Genomic DNA, 17934 nt, shown 5'->3' on the forward strand with positions numbered 1-17934 from the left:
CTTCGCTCCCCAGGTGCGTGTTCCTGCCTGACAACGGGGCCTTCTTCGTCAACTACGTCATCGCCTCCGCCTTCATCGGGAACGCCATGGACCTGCTGCGCATCCCCGGCCTGCTGATGTACATGATTCGCCTCTGCCTGGCCCGCTCGGCCGCCGAGCGGAGGAACGTCAAGCGAGTAAGTGGTGGGGCTGGGGGAGGTTTGGGGCCTCCCCTGAAGGTGCCGTGCTGGGGGCCGTGTGCCCCGGGGCTCGCCAAGCGCTGGGTGTCGCACCCACAGAGGGGTCTCTGCTCTCTCCGGCAGCACCAGGCGTACGAGTTCCAGTTTGGGGCTGCTTACGCCTGGATGATGTGCGTCTTCACTGTGGTCATGACCTATAGTATCACCTGCCCCATCATCGTCCCCTTTGGTAAGCGACACCCCTCTGCCTCCCTGCGTTGGGGGTGAAATATGTCCTTTAGCCCCGAGGCACTGGGAAAGAGGTTGATTCCCTCCTGACATCTCTCCCCTCTCCCTCAGGGCTCATGTACATGCTGCTCAAGCACCTGGTGGACCGGTACAACCTGTATTATGCCTACCTGCCTGCCAAGCTGGACAAGAAGATCCATTCAGGGGCTGTGAACCAAGTGGTGGCAGCCCCTATCCTCTGCCTCTTCTGGCTCCTCTTCTTCTCCACTGTGCGCACAGGTGAGTGCTGGGCTGGGAGGCATCCAGCTGAGCAGCTTCCCTGGCCAGGCTGGGCTGCAGGTGGCCCTCCCCCTGTCCGTCGGGCTCTGACAACTTTACGTTGGCTTTTATTTGCCTCAGGGTTCCTGGCTCCCACTTCCATGTTCACCTTTGTGGTCCTCGTGATCACCATTGTGATCTGCCTGTGTCACGTCTGCTTCGGGCACTTCAAATACCTCAGCGCTCACAATTACAAGGTGAGCTGGGGTGCTGGGCAGGGGTTCGAGGGTGTGGGGGGGTCCTTCCCTTGGGAGTGCAGCTGAGCAGTGAAATGGGCTTGGGGGGAGAGGGGGATGTCCCAGCCTGTTCCCTGGTAGAGCATCTCTTCACCAGCTTCGTGGCAAAGGTTCCCAAGGAAGCTTCCTGGAGCTGGATGCTGTCTTTGCCATGTGTACGCTGCTCCTGTGCCTGTGCAGAGGTCAAGGGCAGCCTTGCTGGAGTGTGGCTGCTACAAATGTGTCTCCTCAGCTTTCTCTTAATCTCACCTTTTCCTCTCCAGATTGAACACACAGAGGTGGACACCATAGAAAGCAGGCAGAACGGGAGACCTGCCACTAATCTGCCGGCTCCCAAATCCACTGTGAGTTCCTGTCCCTACCTCCGGGCCCTGGCGCACTCCTCACCTGGGTTTAGGAAAGGGGGAGGCAACGTCCACAGACTTTCCCTCCTTGCTTCTCGCCTTTCTGAGGCAGCACCCAGAATCTCCCGACAAGAGTGGGAGGCAGGTGTTGGGCCCTGTGCCCCTCACCTGAGCTGGGTGATGAGTTGTAACACCCCATGCACACATACACATCCCTTTCCTTCTGCTGCCTGGGTGCCGTGTGTGCATTTTCTGCCTCTCTCTTGGCTGGGGCAGTGAATCCAATTGCTCAGTCTCCTTGTTCAGCATCTTCGGGCTCCTTAATGCTCAACCTCCCGCTTGCATTTTGCTTCACCCTTTTGTGCTCTGCTGCCCGAGCCCCAGGGGCTGCAGGAAGCTGCCTGGGCTCACGCGTGTTTCTGCTGTCCCCCCTTGCCCCAGCAGAAGTACATCGCCCAAGTGCTGCAGGACTCCTCCCCGGAGGGTGAAGCGACCGAGTCGGAGGAGCAGGGGTCGCAGGATGAGGAGCTCATCACCGCCGACGGCATGAACGACACGGATTTCCAGTCTTGTGAGGACAGCCTGATAGAGAATGAGATCCGCCAGTAGGGACTGCGGAGGGAGGGCAGGAGGGAGGAGGGGATGGAGGCCCAGGAGCGGGGCAGGCTGCGCCCGCCGAGACGGGGAGAGAGAAACCGAAGGGAGCGCAGAGATGGGGAGGGGGCCAGCCGCAGCCCTCGCCCACCCCTGGGGCCACCACCTTCAGCGAGGGCAGGGGCCCTGCCCCTGGCTCTCTGCTTCCCTGCCTCCACCTCCGCGCCGCTCTGCGGGCTTGCTGTTCACTAGCTACCTTTGTTAACACGTACCCGGACCGCAGACCCCCAGGGGCTGGGGAGGAAGGGACCATGACCCTGCCAGCACCCCAGGAGAGAAGGGAGGCTGGGTGCTTTGGGGAGGGGTCTGGGGACAAGGGGCACCTCCGGGGCCTCGTTGGCTGCCCCTTCTGTCCCCCCGTCCTCCTGGTGAGAAACATAAACACTAATAATTTATTAGATTTGCAGGAAGGTGACAAACAAAGCTTTAATTGATGTATTGGAAGCCCCCAGTAAGACGATGGGGTGGCTTTGTTCCACCTGCACGTGCAGTGCTGCCTTCCCTCCTCCCCGTGCCCACGTGTCCCCATGGGGTGACATGCTAGGTGCTGGGGAGGGGGTGACGGAGAAGTCCCCGTGTGCAGCGGGCAGGCGACAGCCTCACCCCGCCGTGGGACTGCTGTCACCCTGGGGGAGCAGCACGGGGGCAACCCCTTGCAGGGTGAGGGGTGCCCAGGGTGGTTCTCGCAGGCAGGAGGAGGCGCAGGCAGCCTCTCCCCTAAATCGTGCCCCTGCTCCCCGAGGGCACAGGTGGGGGACTGCAGCATCATTTTAAGTGGCATTTTTTGCACATTTTCCTCCCCTTTCAAGCAAAAACCAACCTGACTTCTGTGTCAGACTGTGGATCCCTTTTCTGCCCTGGGTCTGCACAGTACGGTCAGGCACGGGAGGGCTGTTTTGGGGGTCTCCTGGGTGCTATGGAGAGGGGAGAAAAGGGCCTAGGCTATAGCTCTTTGGCCCTATGCAGCAATGGGCTGATCACCTGCCTGGGGCTGTTCCTTGCCTGCTTCTGCCCTTGTCCCCTCTCTGGTGATAGCTGTGTCCCGGGGCCACAGAGGGGACAGGAAGGATGGGAGAGGGGCCCTGGGTGGCTGCGGAGGTGGGCGCAGGCAGGAGAGGTGGACTGGAGCCCCTGGCACCCGGCGGGGAGGTTTGACCTTGTGTGGAGGTTCTTGCGAGGAGGTTTCTGGTCAGCACCCGTTGCCCTCAATTGCTTTCCCCTCCTCCCCTTGTGTAAAATGTAAAGGAAAATAATAAATCTCCCTGCTACTGAGCTATATTTATTTCCCTCAACCCCCTGCCACCATCCTGTTTGGTGCTCATCGCTGACGCTGCCCCTTCCCTCTGCCCAGCGGCTGCGGGGCCTGCTCCTGCTCTGGCTCGCTGGAGCTGTGCCCTGCAGGCCCTCCCGGGGCCGGGAGGAAGGGGACAGCGGTTTACCTTTTCAGTCACCAACTCTGGCCCTGGAGCTCAAAGCACTTTACGGACCCGAACAAGAAAAGCGTCAGCCCTCCCCAGCCCTGCTGTGGGGACAGGCCCTCAGCACCGCTGGCTTTTCTCCCCTTGCCCCCTGTTAGAGGAGGGGAGCCTGAGACACGGGGCTGCTCCAGGGAGGGTGTAGCTGACTTCCCTGTACACCTCTCTATAGGAACCCCAGGCCCGGAGGAAAGGGGGCGTGGAGGAGACGAAATGTGGGTCTTGGAGGTGTGGAGAGGGCAGGTCGGGGCTGGAGTACGTGCCGGTACGGAGAGGCACGGTGTTTGCCACCCCTCCCTTCCAGGGGTGGGCATGCAAGATGAGAGCTCCTGGCTGGGTGCCAGGCTGGGGCGAGGAGGGTATTGATCCCGTGTCCGTGTCTGTGCACCCGCCTGCTGCCCGTGCCCCGCGCCCCGCTGCGGCAGGCTGCCCGCGGTGCTGCGGTCTCGGTGCCCGCAACCCCGGGCTGCTCTTGGGGCGCTGCCCGCGGAGACCTGTGTTGGGATTGGCGCCGTCTGTGTAGAGATGTGTATAATACCCTGTATATATTTGTGTACAAAAGAAAAAAAAAAAAATGAAAAAAAAGGAGCTGTTGTTCTTGCGGTCTTTCTTTGTGCAGGGGGTGGGAGCTGGGAGGGGAGGCTGCAGCAGGGCTCAGAGCATGCGTGCTGCCAGGGACCGGGGGCTTGCGGGCTCCCCCTGCGCCTGCAAGCCCTGCCCAGCCGGGCCTGTGGGCTCTCACGGTGCGTCCTTCCCAGCCTGGCAGGCTCCCTGCCCGCCCTGCTGCTAAATGTGTGTGGAGGGGGGGAGCCGGCCTCATCCCCAGAGCTGCGTGCCTTGGGGTTGGGGTGGGCATAGCGGACGTCAGCCCAACCCTGCCACCCCGGCAGCAGGGTGCGCGGTGCCGCTCGCGGGGTCCCCGTTCGTGACCGCGTCTCCCAGCTTGGTTCAGGTGGAGAGGGGAGCCGAGGGCTGCCGGACAGCCCCACGGAGCCGGGTGTGCTCCCAGCCAGGGTGTTTCCCCAGCGGCTGGTGCCCTGGCCCCCGGCCAGGCGCGCCGGTTGCGTTGGGTAGGGCGCAGCAAGGCGCGGGTTAGCTCGGCCCGCGCCCCCGGCTCTCTTCCCACCTGGGGACAAAAAAAACTGGCTTCCCGCAGCCCAAGGACGGGGAAGGGGCGACTCCTGGGCGCGGGCAGAGGCAGCGCTGCGAGGCAAAGCTTGGGGAAGGCGGCCCGCAAAGCGTGCCGCTGCCTGAGGACGCCGCTCCCCAGCGGGGGAAGGATTACAGGAGCCAGCGAGGAAAGCCGCTTAGAAGGGCCGCCGAGGGGTGACAAGGCAGGGCCGGGACGAGCAGGGGGTCGGGCCGGGCTGGGCCGGGCCGGGCCAGGCGGGGGCACCGCCCGCATAGCGCGGCGCTGAGTCACGGGGGGGGGGGGGGGGGGGGGAGGTGGGGGGGACTGACACGCGTGGGGTGGGCGAGCGGGGAGCCCGGCCCCAGGGCTGCGCCTTTAACGCCGCCGCCCACCGCCACATCCTGCCCGCCCAGAGCCCTCCTTCCGCCGGGACGAGCCGCGCCGAACCGCGCCGGGCCGTGCCGAGCCGGGCAGGGCCGGGCGGGGCGGTGGCAGCTTCCGTGCGGGGCGAGCGGTGAGTCCCTGCGTCCCCCCCTTGTCCCCGGTGGGCTTGCGGGGGGGCTGCTCCGGAGCCGGGCCGAGTCGTGCCGTGCCGAGCCGAGCCGAGCAGTGCCCCTCCCCGCTGCGGCAGCCCCGCGTCCTCCGGGGGGGTGGCGGCGGGGTTTGGGGTCTGCGGGATTTAGGGGGGGGGGTCTCCGGGACGGTGCTGCCCGGCGCCGTCTCTCTGCGTGCCCGGTGTTGTGCCCCGCGGGGACCGCAGTGTCCCGCTGCTGGTGGCGGTGCCGCCAGCCCCGCAAAGCCCCCCCCCGTTGCGGTCGGGCGTTGCGTGGCGTGGAAGGGCGGCCTGGGCTGGGCTCCTCTCCAGACCGCTGTCTGCCTTTCCCTGCCCGTAGTGGGGCCGGCAGCATCTCGGCATCGCCACGGGGAAGCCCCCCGCCACCACGTCCCACCGCCCCGCGACGCGCACGATCTCGTCCCACCCGTGGGTCCGCAGCCTTCCTCCTCGCTCTGCGCTTGCGTGACCCCGGCCTGCCACCAGACACAACCTCCCCGGGGTATTTTCAGTAACAGGGCTAAGAATAACCTGCACCGCGCCCGCGTCCCCCTGGGAGGCTCAGCCCGGTGCATGGAGGGGCCGAGGCGGACGGTGCCGGTGCTGCCAGGCCCCGCAGCCTGCGCCCTGTCCCGCTGCACCCCGCTGTGCCCCCCGGGAGGCCGCTCCTCAGCGAGCGGGACTTGAGTCACCCTGCGTGGTGGGGAAGGGCCATCCCGCCTCTTCCTTCCCTCACCGCCCGACATGGAGCCTCTCGGCTCCCCGAGGCGCTCCTCCCTTCCCCGTCCCATTGACTCAGTGCTCAGGCTTTCCAGGCAGAGGAACAGCCCGGCGGGCGAGGAGGAGCCAGCGAGCAGGGATGGGGAAGGTCCTGCGAGTCCAGAAAGCTGCGCCGGGAGCCAGATGCAAGCGTCTTAGGCCTGGGGAGAGGCTTAAATAGCTGGGCAGGAGGCCACGGCCCACTTCTGAGCAGCCAGGCACCGCTGTCTGCACCGGGGATGGGGCTTGGGGAGGTCCTCCCGAAGCCAGGTCCTGCTGGGGATGCTTCTTGTGCTGGCAGTCAGACAGGCCCGTGCCCTGCTGTGGCCTCACGGTGCTTGTTTTTCCTCAAGGAGCGGAGGCAGAGGTAGCGCTGCCGGTGCCCAGCCATGATGCCCTTCGGGGGGATCGCTGCCCGGCTGGAGCGGGACCGCCTGAGAGCCGAGGGGGTCGGCCAGCACCACAACGCCATCAAGTACCTCAACCAGGACTATGAGGCCCTCAAACAGGAGTGCATCGAGAGCGGAACCCTCTTCAGGGACCCCCAGTTCCCAGCCGGCCCCTCCGCCCTCGGGTTCAAGGAGCTGGGGCCGCACTCCAGCAAGACGCGGGGGGTGGAGTGGAAGCGCCCCTCGGTAAGCTTTGGGCTCGCTTCTCCTCACACTGGGCTCGTATCCCTCGCCTGCAATATCCTCATTAACACGGTTTGCCAAGCTGCAGCCTGGCTCTGGTCTGCTCCTCACTGTGCTTGAGTCCCCCGGGTGCTTCACAGCCCCTTCCCCAAGGAAATAGAGCAGTGCCCAGAAGAGCATCGTGTCTGGCAAGCCCTTCAGCCTCTAGGCAGCAGGCCTGGGCTTGAAGATGGGTGGGCTGTGCCACTGCTTTTAGATGTCATAGCATGGCTCAGTCACCCTCGGCGACTGGGACTTTTGGGGTTGCAAGGGGAATGCCCAGCAGTCTGTCTAGCTGTTTCCTGCTGAAGGGGATCTTGCCTTTTTTTGCTGTGGTGGCCTTGGGGTGGCAGTCGAGCAGCGTTCCCTGGCAGAGGGCAGGTGGGCACATCGCTGTGGGGCAATACACCCTTCCTCCTGGGTCAGAGCTGCGGTGGGTACAGCCTCACAGAAGCACACGTCCTGCTGAGGTCCACCATCTGATTCTCTCCTCCTCCTGCAGGAATTAGTGGGTGACCCTCAGTTCATCGTTGGCGGTGCAACCCGGACGGATATCTGCCAGGGGGCTCTGGGTGAGTGCTGGAGATCTGTCCCCAGGTCTTGGACCAAAGAGCAGTGCGTTTTCACGTGCAACCATCCCTGTGCTCCTTCCCCATGTAGTGCAGTGGAAGCTGTAAGGTGGGGGGGCACTTCATGACTCCTGCTGGCTCTAGGTTAAAGCCTTACAGAAATGGGTTGATGCATGCACAGCCTGACCGTGCCAAGATGAGGGGAGATCTGTGCCCTGCGTGTGCTGCCAACAAGGCCAGGAGCTGCTCCAAAGAGTTCTCTGCCTTGGTAAATGGCGAGGGATGGTAGCTGGGAGTAATAAAGTGAGGTGAGGATGTGCTGCTCGTGACAGAGTGCTTGCAAAGCAACACGGTGTGGCAGAAGGAAACTGAAAGCAGAGCTACGTGGGAGAAGTGGTGATATGTCCTTTCCCCAGGGGTGTCGCCCAAGCCAAGGTGCTGAGGCCAGGAGAGTAGGGCAAATGGGCTGGGTGGGCTGGTAACTGCAATTCAGGGACCATCAAAACCAGATCTGGCTGCCTTCAGCAGTGTTTTCCTGATCTCGACCAAGCTGAGCATTGTGCACCTTAGCACAGCACGCAGGTTTCAGGACTGACCACATTTAATGCAGCCAGCAATTTGGACAAACCTGAGGTGGTAACTGGAGCATGTAACAGCCCAGAGCACTGCGGTGTTTCTCAATTGGTCACTAGGAGGGCAGAGTTTGAAATGCCATTTTGTCTAAACACAGCCCCGTACAGGTTATCCATGCTCAAGGCTAATGTATGACAGGCTTTAGAGGCGAAAGAGGAAGGGGAACCAAGGGAAAGAATTTAAAAAGGAGTGCTGGCCTAGAGCAGCACTTGTGGTTAAGAGCACTTGGAAGGAGAAGTGCGGTGTTATTTCTTGCAACTTGAAGCCATGGCACCAGTGTTAAATGTCTCACTTGGTGACTGAAAACAGGGGAAGACTTTTCTTTAAGTGCAAAGCATAACTGCGCTGCAGAACTCACTGTCCTGAGGTGTGGAGGGCATCCAGGAGGGTCTAGGCAAATGACTGCAGGAGGGGCAGTTGATGCTGGCTATGTGATGGTGTGGACACAGGCCAGGGAGGTTTTTTTGGTCAGGGAGGGTTGCTCCCTCTCTGCCTTGAGCTAATGCTGCTTTCCAAGCACCTGCTGTTACTCTGTGTGGGCTAGGAGCGAGGTTCATTGCCAAAGCTGGACGTGTGGCAGGGGAACAGGCTGGTGGTGGAGACACCTGAGAGATTCAAGACCCACACAGCAAGCTGGGTGGCCAGGGCTGGTGCAGGGCACCAAGATGTGTGGGGGCAGGCTGAACGAACCATCTCCACCCCCTGGCTAAGGAAGCAGCAGGAGCTCACGCCGTTTTCCTCTCCTTGCCCAGGTGACTGCTGGCTTCTGGCTGCCATCGGCTCCCTCACGCTCAACGAGGAGCTCCTGCACCGCGTGGTGCCCCACGGGCAGAGCTTCCAGGAGGACTACGCCGGCATCTTCCACTTCCAGGTGGGCTGGGAGCTCCTGGCCCTGCGCGGTGGGCTGGGGGCAGGATGGGCTGTCTGGGGGCGTGCTCAGGGTGCACCTCTGTCCTGCTCACCCCTGTCTTCTCCCCAGATCTGGCAGTTCGGCGAGTGGGTGGACGTGGTGGTGGATGATCAGCTGCCCACCAAGGATGGGGAGCTCCTGTTCGTGCATTCAGCGGAGTGCACCGAGTTCTGGAGTGCTCTGCTGGAGAAGGCCTATGCCAAGTGAGTCCCACCACAGCGGGCACAAGTGCAATAGGGGACGGGGCAGAGCGGCAGCACGGTGTGCCCTTGACACCTCACGTGCCCCTCTCGCTGCCCCGTGCTCAGGCTGAACGGCTGCTACGAGGCACTTTCAGGAGGCAGCACCACCGAGGGCTTTGAGGACTTCACCGGCGGCGTGGCGGAGATGTACGACCTCAAGCGGGCGCCACGCAACATGGGCCACATCATCCGCAAGGCGCTGGAGAGGGGGTCCCTGCTGGGCTGCTCCATCGACGTAAGTGCTTTTGCTGGGACACTGGGTGGGAGGTGACTTCTTTCTCCTCCTAGCAGAGCACCGTTCCCACCCAGAGCCAGTGTGACAGCCCGTGGGCACGGAGGCTACACCCTGGTGCCTGGGAATGGTCTCACTTTAACGGAGTGGGAAATGTCCGTCTCGGGCCAGGCCGCTGAGCAAGGGTCTGCCTAGAGCTCTGGCCATGTCTCGGGTCAACATCTGCAAATCACCTGGAACGGGCTCTTCCATCTGCTCCCTCTCAGCCACAAACAACACAGCGCATCATCCCCGTCCCCGCTGACAGCCGTACCCCTTGGATTTGCAATTCAAAGTGGGAACAAACGCAGCTCCACCAGGGTCAGCTGCTGCCAGCGCTGAACGTGTGGCTGGGGTGTACTTGTGCTAAAGAGACTGCTGCACCCAGCAGTAGCTGTGCACCACCATGATCCGTTGTGTAACCTGTTCTGAGATTTGGAACCCACAAGGACAATCTCTGCTCCTAGTGACAGTTCTGTGTTTTGGGAAGCATGAAACCTTTTCTTACGCTTTCTGGAGTTTGGGTGGTTTCATGATGGGTCTTCGGGGTCCTCTGGCAGAGAAACTGGCTTTAAATTGTCCTCGGTCAACAGCTTTCGAGTACAGGGAGCTCCTTCCCTTGGCTGGAGCATTACAAAGCAAGGGTCATTCTCCATGCAGTCTCCCAGACTCCCCTCAAAAAGGGTGGGGATAGAACTGCATGAATTTAATCATATTCACTTGAGCTTTGCACGTTCTTTTCAGATCACAAGCGCCTTTGATATGGAAGCGGTGACCTTCAAGAAGCTGGTGAAGGGCCATGCCTATTCCGTCACAGCCTTCAGAGATGTGAGTTGGCTGCATGAGACCTTAATAGCCCTAAAATGCCATGGCCGGTGGCATGGGTTTAACTTCCTGCGTCTGATGACTGGCAGGTGAACTACCGGGGTCAGCAGGAACAGCTCATCCGCATCAGGAACCCCTGGGGTCAGGTGGAGTGGACGGGAGCCTGGAGCGATGGGTGAGTTCAGCTGGGACTTCAGCTGAGCTGCTGGCAGGCAGCACACAAAAACAACTGGGACGTATCTCGCGTGACACTGCTGCGGGGAAGTTCACAGCGTGAGGGAGGGGTTCGGTTGAGGGCCAGCTCCAAAGCGCGTAGCACTGAGATTGTCTCAGTTCACCTTGAGGAGTCCTCGTCTGATGGTCTTTTCTGATTATTCCAGCTCCCCCGAGTGGGACAACATCGACCCCAGCGACAGGGAAGAGCTTCAGCTGAAGATGGAGGATGGAGAGTTCTGGTGAGTGCCAGAGCAAAGGGCTGCTCTTCTTCAGCATCCAGCTTGGGAACGAGCAGAGGAGCCCAGGAGAGATCTTAGTGTTTCTCCTAAAGCGCATGACCTGCGTTTATCATTTGTGTTTCCGCTACCAGAAAGCCTGTAACATTTTCTTACCTGATCTAGTTAATGATTTCCCTTCCTTCAAGGAAATTAAGCACAAATAAATTCCTAAGAAGGACAATCATCCCTTATTGTACAAACCCAGCACTGGGCTTTAAATGAGTTGTGACTGCTCAGTGTAGATGATCTTGGCACCCTGTAATTCTCTAAAAACGTTGGCTGTGACTCTTCTAGTGGCCAAAGAGGGAGCCCGAACACTTGAGAAGGGACTGGAAATGCAGAGTGAGCAGGAAGGAGTTACTTGCTTCTTACCAAATCACGAAAACGAAGGGTTACCCAGTGAGCAGCAGCTTAGGCAGATGTTGGAAGCCTGATGTGGGACTCCGTGCTGCGGGGTGTTTTGGGGGCTCAAAGAGTGAGGTTCATGGGGTGAAGGACTGCAGGGGTGCCATCCCCACCAGAGGCAGCCTGGCTCATGAGCCCTGTCTCACCACAGGGCACCCAGCGTTCAGCTCACTGCCCTGAGAAGCGGGTTTGGGGCGGTTCCCATCTACTCTTTCCACCTAGTAAAGATAGCCACAGCTGAATCCAGAGCTGTTTGCGTTCCCCAGCCACGTCATGGCCTCAGCCCCTGCCTGCTTCCCCACAGGATGTCTTTCCGGGACTTCATGAGGGAGTTCTCCAGGCTGGAGATCTGCAACCTCACACCAGACGCCCTCACCAAGGACGAGCTCAGCAGGTGGCACACGCAGGTGTTCGAGGGCACGTGGCGCCGGGGGAGCACTGCTGGGGGCTGCAGAAATCACCCAGGTACCTCGCCCTCCCGCGGCTCCGCTCTTGGTGGCATCGCTGAGGCCAGGTATCTCACCCGTGTGTCCTTCCTCGCAGCCACGTTCTGGATCAACCCCCAGTTTAAGATCAAGCTGCTGGAAGAGGATGATGACCCTGGGGACGACGAGGTGGCCTGCAGCTTCTTGGTGGCCCTGATGCAGAAGCACCGGCGGCGGGAGCGGCGAGTGGGGGGCGACATGCACACCATCGGCTTCGCTGTCTACGAGGTAACCCCCACCCCAGTGCTACCTCCATGGGACCTGCTCCCTGGACCTTGGCCAGTCTGTGGGTCAGCGATACCCCATCCTGTTGCCCTAAGAGAGAGGGTGCAGGTACAGGGGTTCTGATTTTCTCTCTTCTCTGCCTGCAGGTTCCCGAGGAGGTACGTCCTAAGCTGCCAGAGCTCTTGGAAGGTTGCACAGGAGCAGGCAGGAGTGGGTTAACGCAGCATGTGTACGCCCTGGGGATTGGGATTCCCACCAGGCTGGCAGTGCTTGGGATGCTAAAGGGTGCTGGGCGGATTCACGTAGGATGGGTGGTCCGTGCTGGGCAGGACACCCAGAGCTCCTCCACGGGGCAGCTGCAGGGGCGTGGGGCAGCTGGATTTGTGCCCCTCTTCCAGCCCCAGACCCTGCGGGTCCCTGTCTGGCAGGGCTGTTGCCCACAAGTGCGTGTGCTCCCCAGGCCCAGGGCAGCCAGAACGTGCACTTGAAGAAGGACTTCTTCCTGCGAAACCAGTCGCGGGCGCGCTCCGAGACCTTCATCAACCTGCGGGAGGTGAGCAACCAGATCCGTCTGCCCCCTGGCGAGTACATCGTTGTGCCCTCCACCTTTGAGCCGCACAAGGAGGCCGACTTCGTCCTGCGGGTCTTCACCGAGAAGCAGTCGGACACGGCGTGAGTCCCTGCTGCAAAGCCTTCGGCCAACTCCCACACCTTTGCCTGGCTACGGGACGAGATGGCCCAGGCCAGCCCTGTACCCGTGAGCCGTGGGGCAGACCCCACTGCCCTCCCCTCACTGCTTTCCCCCCTTTGTGCCCCCAGGGAGCTGGACGAGGAGATCTCTGCAGATCTGGCAGATGAGGTAGGGGCCACCACTCTCCTTCAGTTGGTGCTGAGGCTTTGGGGCTGGGAGCTGTGGGCAGGAGGTGGCTGTGTGGGTTTGGGATGCCTCTGTGGCAGAGGTGGGCTGGGAGGTTCAAGGTGATGGGGACACGGGAAGGAACAAAGGTGAGAGCGGCTTCTCATCCACCTCAAATGTTTGCTGAGCCTCTGAGGCAGGGCAGTGCCTTTATTTGATCGCTAACCTCCCTTTCTGGCTTCAGGAGGAAATAACCGAGGATGACATAGAGGATGGCTTCAAGAACATGTTTCAGCAGCTGGCAGGAGAGGTGGGTACAGCTGTGTCACGCCAAGCTTTGGGAAGCCCCCGGCAGGTCCCTGGGGTGGGGAAGGGACGGGACCCCTTGCCATCAGACTGCAGAGAGCAGGGGCTTCCTAAAGAAGGGCTCCTCTGGACTCATGACGTCCCAGGGGCCTCTTGGTGCCACCCACCAGACAAGTAAATGCTGCAGCTCAGCCCAGCCGTCCCCAGGGACGGTGTGATGGGAGCAGATTTTGGGGAAGGGGAGGTCAGCTGTGGCCCAGGCTCTTCCAGGCACGCAGGGAATGTGGTGGCACCCTGCTGTTTTGTGAATAAGGCGCGGATGTGTGGGCGGGAGTGGGGTGGGGAGCAGCCCTCTGCCCCAGAGGGGCAGGGGGAGGCAAGGGGTGCTGCTAACGCTGCTGCTGCTGCTGCAGGACATGGAAATCAGCGTCTTCGAGCTCAGGACTATTCTGAACAGAGTCATCGCTAGACGTGAGTGCTGCCCTCTTTCCCCTCTTCGTTCCCCGTGGCCCGGGCCCGTTAAGCAGGCCGTGTTTTGATGCACGTATCCCCCCCTCCTCCTCCTCCTCCTCAGACAAAGACCTGAAGACAGACGGGTTCAGCCTGGACTCCTGCCGCAACATGGTCAACCTGATGGATGTATCCTCTTGGCACTGGGGGCAGGGGACAGCTTTCCTGGCGCGCGGCGTGGTGCCTGGGAAACTTCTCCGTGGGAACTGGGGCTTGGCTGCCTGGTTGTGCCAGGGCTGTGCAGCCGGGGGAAGGGGGAAAGGCTCCTCGTGGCTGCACCGAGGGTGATCCAGGGATGGCTGCGTGCACCACCTGGTGCCTGAGCACCTGGTGTTCTTTCCCCCCAAAAAAAGTCTCCTCCAGTGGTGGAGGATGAGAGGTGTAGAGCAAAAGGAGAGGAGCCACGGGCTGTTCTCCTGCTCCCACAAGGTCGTGTGGTTGAGGGGTCAGGCGAGGGCAGAGAAGCGGCTCCAAGCCCTTCTCCAGCCATGCCCTGCAGCATCCCGTTTGCACGCCAGCCTGTTTTTGCTCTGGGCACACCACAGCAGTGTGCTCCCTGCAGACAAAGTACAGCCAAATTTCCTGGTGAGTGGCGCCGCAGCTGGTTTAAGCATCGAGCTTTCCCTTTGGCTCGCAGGCTCTGATCTTGCTTACGCAGCAGGAAGGAGAGGGGAAGCTGGAAAAAAAGAGCTGGGCAGGCTGAGCGTGGCCTGGCTGAAATGCTTCCTCTCACCTAAAGAGGCCAGGATCCGCTTGCTTTGCTCTGTCTGTGCCTGCTCTGCTACTCCGCCCCTCTGCTGGCCGCTTTCTCCTTGACCCTCTCTGCTCCCCAGAAGGACGGCAGCGCCCGCCTGGGGCTGGTGGAGTTCCAGATCCTCTGGAACAAGATCCGGAGCTGGCTGGTGAGTGGGGCGCAGGGGGAAGCACCCCTCTGGGGTGTGGGGGGGATGGCCGGGGGAGAGCCTGCCCTTCACGTCCTCTGTGATGGCTTTTTGCAGACGATCTTCCGCCAGCACGACCTGGATAAGTCGGGCACCATGAGCTCCTACGAGATGCGCATGGCACTGGAGTCAGCTGGTGGGTCTGGGGAGGGCGAGGCTGGGCTGGGTGGAGGGAAGCTGTAGGAGCCCTGTCCCGGGTAGCTGGAGAAGCGTGGGACCAGCCTCTATCGTGAGCTTTGAGCCAACTTGTCATAGCGAGATGTGGCCCGTGTCTCTCCTACCCATCCATGCTGGTTGCTGGCATCCTCAGAGTTAGGGATGCATGCAGGGTTGTCCCAGCCTACGTCCCTGTCTGACCCTAAGGGTCCCATCCTGGCAAAAGCAGAGGCCTGAGGTGGATCGTTGAGCTAAGAATCATCCGGCGGTGGTCTGTAGCTCCAGGGAGAGCGTCCCTCCCTTCCTTGGGCGGGGTGGGGGCTTCCCCAGTTGCATCCTCTTCTGCCCCCGTGGGTGCTGAGCGCTCTCCACCTCGCAGGTTTCAAGCTGAACAACAAGCTGCACCAGGTGGTGGTGGCCCGCTACGCAGACGCCGACATGGGCGTGGACTTCGACAACTTCGTCTGCTGCCTGGTCAAGCTGGAGGCCATGTTCAGTGAGTGCTGCCCCGGGTGGGGAGGGCGGGGACGGACGGACAGGGGGACGGACGGACAGGGGGGACGGGCTGCTCACCTCGCTCCTGTGCCCCTGCAGGGTTCTTCCGCAGCATGGACCCCGAGGGCACGGGCACCGCCGTCATGAACTTCGCCGAGGTGAGAGCTCGGCACGGTGCCCTGGGCTGGCGGGGTGTGGAGACAAGGGGGTGACACGAAAGCGAGTGGGGCACCTGCGGGGGGTGGTAGGAAGGCCTTTTGTCCCCGTGGGTTGGGGAAGAACCCCTAAAAGATCGAGGGCTGGGCAAGGGAGCTGCTTCGGGTCTCATGTGGGCTGCCGGGTCGGTGTGCACCAGCCCCTGCTCACCCCCTCTTTCTCCTTCCCAGTGGCTGCTGCTGACGATGTGTGGCTAGGAGCCAGGACTGATCCGCTGTGCCTAGGACACCCCGGCGGGCCAGGCCCCCTCCAAGTGCCTCCCTTCGGGTCCGGGGCCACAGGACAATCTCCCTCCCCTCGCTCCGTCCCACGCCAAGCCACCAGCCCTGCCTCCCAGTGAGCCTCGCTCCACCCGCGCCCATGGAGCATTCGGCGTGGGGAAAGGCGGGCAGGGGACGCCCTTCTCCTCTTCTGGGCTGGGCTTGTTTTCCACCTCTCCCCTCCTCTCGTCCCACCCCAGAAGAGGAGGAGGGCAAGCAGGAGGGGGTGCCTGGAGGTCACCGCACCTAGCTTCGGAGGCGAGCGAGGGAGGGAGGGGGAAAGCTGGGGCCAGCTGCCCAGAAGGGAGAGGAGCTGTGGGGGTGAGAGGGAGGGCTTGTGTCGCCCGCTCTAGTGCTGTCCTATCCCCTCTGGCACGCGTTACCTGACCCCTTGTGCATGCCAGGGGGCATCAGCAGGTGCTGCCTTGCTTGGGCAGGGGCAGCCAGGTCCTGGAAAACCAGGGCTGCCCTGCTGGGGAAGTCAGGCCGTGGGGAGGAGGAAGGTCTGCGCTCCCTGAAGCCCTTCCCTTGCACTCCTCCCTGCTAAGAACGACCAAAGCGTGGAGCCCTGGCTGGTCAGCTTCCTCCAGCCGAGGCTGCTTTCTGCGTGGCCTTCACCATCTCCCTCCCACCTCCCCGCCCTCCGCCCCGCTTTGCCCCATCACGTAAGCCCTGAATTTCTGGGGGCTCCCCCTCCACGTAGCACGGCACGTGGGGCTCCTCTCCTCCCACGTGGGCACAGCCACGCAGCACAGCCATGCCCCCACCCCAGCCTTTCCCCCAGGGCTGCCCTGGCCTCTCCCCCTGCTGCTGGGGATGGTGGGGTTGGGCTCCTGCCCCCCAGCAGGGCCGGGGAGGGAACACAAGGGGGGGTGGTGGTGGTGGTGGTGGTTCGGGGCGTTTCTCCAGCACACAGTTGTTGGTTTTCCCCCTTCTTCTCCCTCATCCTCTCACCCTCCCCTCCCCTCTTCCCCTGGGTTCCTCCACCGAGCACACAGATCACCTAGATGGCTCCAGTGCCACTATATTTGCACTTCTCCGTCCTCGTCTTCTCCTGTGTGGGAAGGGGGTGGCTCCAGCATGGCGGTGGGCGAGGGCCCATCCGAGGCAGGCAGGCCAGTCGGCTGCCCCCCGACCCGGCGGCCCCGGAGGACGAGCTTGCAGCAATAACCACTGCTGCCGCCCGGCAGCTCCGCTTCCTCGCCCCGCTGACCCTGCTCCGGGTAATAAAACGAGCTCCGTTGGATGGGCGGCTCGGCCTCCTCCTTGCTGACCGCAGGAGCCCCCCAGTGAGGGGCAGCTCTGGGGGCGCGTGTGGTGGGTGCTGGGGCTTGGGGCGGGTGGGGAGAGAGGGGGCACAGCTCGGCCCTGGGTAGGGACGGGGAGGCCGGTGGTGGCTTTTGCTTCCTTTGGGGCCGTGCAGGCTGCAGCTGGGGACAAAAGTGCGTGCATGGCGTGGGCATCGCAGCCCTGGGGGTGCCAGAGTCTGGAACAGGAGTGTCCCCATCCCCGTGTCCCTCGTCCAGGCTCCCTGCTCCTCGTCCCCACGCCTGGGTGGGGCGGGCAGGGGAAGGCGCAGATAGCTGTCACCGCTGTCCCAGCCGCGGGCCCCCTCGCGCACACTGGCCCCATTGTGGGGCAGGCTGCGGCCCGGCTTTGGGGTGACAGCTGTCCCCGTACGGCGGCACCAGGAGCCCTTCCCCTCCCTCCCTGTAGGCACCAGCTGCCCGATCCTTTCCCTCCCCAGCCCAGCAGCTGGCAGCCCGGCATTTGTGGGGAGGGGGGCAGCAGGTGGGGGCCCAGCTGCCAGCTAATGCCACGACGTGGCTCGGCTCGTTCCCCCCCCCACGAAGCACCCCTTCCTGGGTGCTCACCCGCCCGGGGGTCCCCCTCCAGCTGCTCGTGTCTGTCCCCCCCCCCGCCTAATACAGGACCGTGGCCGTCCCCACCTGTCCCCAGCAGCTGCCCCAGGCTCCGGCCCCGTCTTCCCCTCGCATCCCGCAGCCGCAGGAATGTCATTCCCGTGGGCACAAGGGGCCTTTGTGCCAGCAGAGGGCTGGAGGGGTGACAAAGCCCCCTCCCCATCCTCCTGCACCGACAGCCGGGTGCTGGTGTGGGGAGCAGCCCCACCACCAAGGCAGCTCCCCGGTGAGCCCGAGGGACACCGTGGGTCCGGCCACCCGGCGAGGGGAGCGGGGACCCCGTGGGCACGCTGCCCCTGGGGAGGGCCGGGGGGTCCCGGGGGCTGAGTGCCGCCCGGCAGCTGCTGGGTTCGGCCTTTTTCAGCAGCTGCCGGCAGCACGGGGAATGCTTTTGGGGCCTGGCCACGGTGCGTTAAACAAACTATTTATAGCGCTCGCCTCCCCCGGCACCCAGCGCCTGCATTCCTCCCGCATGGGGCTGGGGCTCGCTTGTCACCCGTGCTCCCCGACACCGTCCCGGCCAGCACAGCTGCCACCAAGGCCAGCAAGAGAGGGATTTTATGAATCCCTGGGGCTCCGGGGCTGTCCCTGTAGCTGGCAGCATGGGTAGGCGAGGAGGGGGTGCGGCCGTCTCCCCCCAACAGGGGCCACGGGATGTGTCCCT

At 62.6% G+C, this 17934-nt stretch overlaps 2 protein-coding genes across 11 annotated transcripts in view; both read left to right on the plus strand.

Moving 5' to 3' along the window:
* Nucleotides 1-4025, plus strand: part of TMEM63B (transmembrane protein 63B) — a 37509-nt gene extending 33484 nt beyond the window's left edge. For 6 of the 10 annotated variants that reach the window (XM_040552864.1, XM_040552869.1, XM_040552866.1 and 3 more), the window contains 6 exons: nucleotides 14-176; nucleotides 303-408; nucleotides 519-686; nucleotides 807-922; nucleotides 1225-1305; nucleotides 1747-4025. In XM_040552864.1, coding sequence (XP_040408798.1) covers nucleotides 14-176; nucleotides 303-408; nucleotides 519-686; nucleotides 807-922; nucleotides 1225-1305; nucleotides 1747-1914 — 802 coding nt within the window. In that variant the 3' untranslated portion in view covers nucleotides 1915-4025. The remainder of the gene's footprint in view (nucleotides 1-13; nucleotides 177-302; nucleotides 409-518; nucleotides 687-806; nucleotides 923-1224; nucleotides 1306-1746) is intronic. The other 4 variants (XM_040552868.1, XM_040552870.1, XM_040552871.1 and 1 more) reach the window with 1 other exon arrangement.
* Nucleotides 4026-4924: 899 nt separating this feature from the next.
* Nucleotides 4925-16594, plus strand: CAPN11 (calpain 11). Its single transcript, XM_040552872.1, has 22 exons — nucleotides 4925-5080; nucleotides 6231-6513; nucleotides 7052-7121; nucleotides 8504-8622; nucleotides 8731-8864; nucleotides 8970-9138; nucleotides 9919-10002; nucleotides 10089-10174; nucleotides 10380-10454; nucleotides 11203-11363; nucleotides 11442-11611; nucleotides 11755-11766; nucleotides 12069-12280; nucleotides 12428-12467; nucleotides 12709-12774; nucleotides 13184-13241; nucleotides 13345-13409; nucleotides 14114-14182; nucleotides 14279-14357; nucleotides 14757-14873; nucleotides 14972-15030; nucleotides 15259-16594. Exons 2-22 carry the CDS (start codon nucleotides 6268-6270, stop codon nucleotides 15283-15285), a joined length of 2118 nt encoding a protein of 705 aa, XP_040408806.1. The 5' UTR covers nucleotides 4925-5080; nucleotides 6231-6267; the 3' UTR covers nucleotides 15286-16594.
* Nucleotides 16595-17934: the final 1340 nt, after the last annotated feature.

The sequence above is a fragment of the Cygnus olor genome, chromosome 3 (assembly GCF_009769625.2).
Source record: "Cygnus olor isolate bCygOlo1 chromosome 3, bCygOlo1.pri.v2, whole genome shotgun sequence".
NCBI lineage: Eukaryota > Metazoa > Chordata > Aves > Anseriformes > Anatidae > Cygnus > Cygnus olor.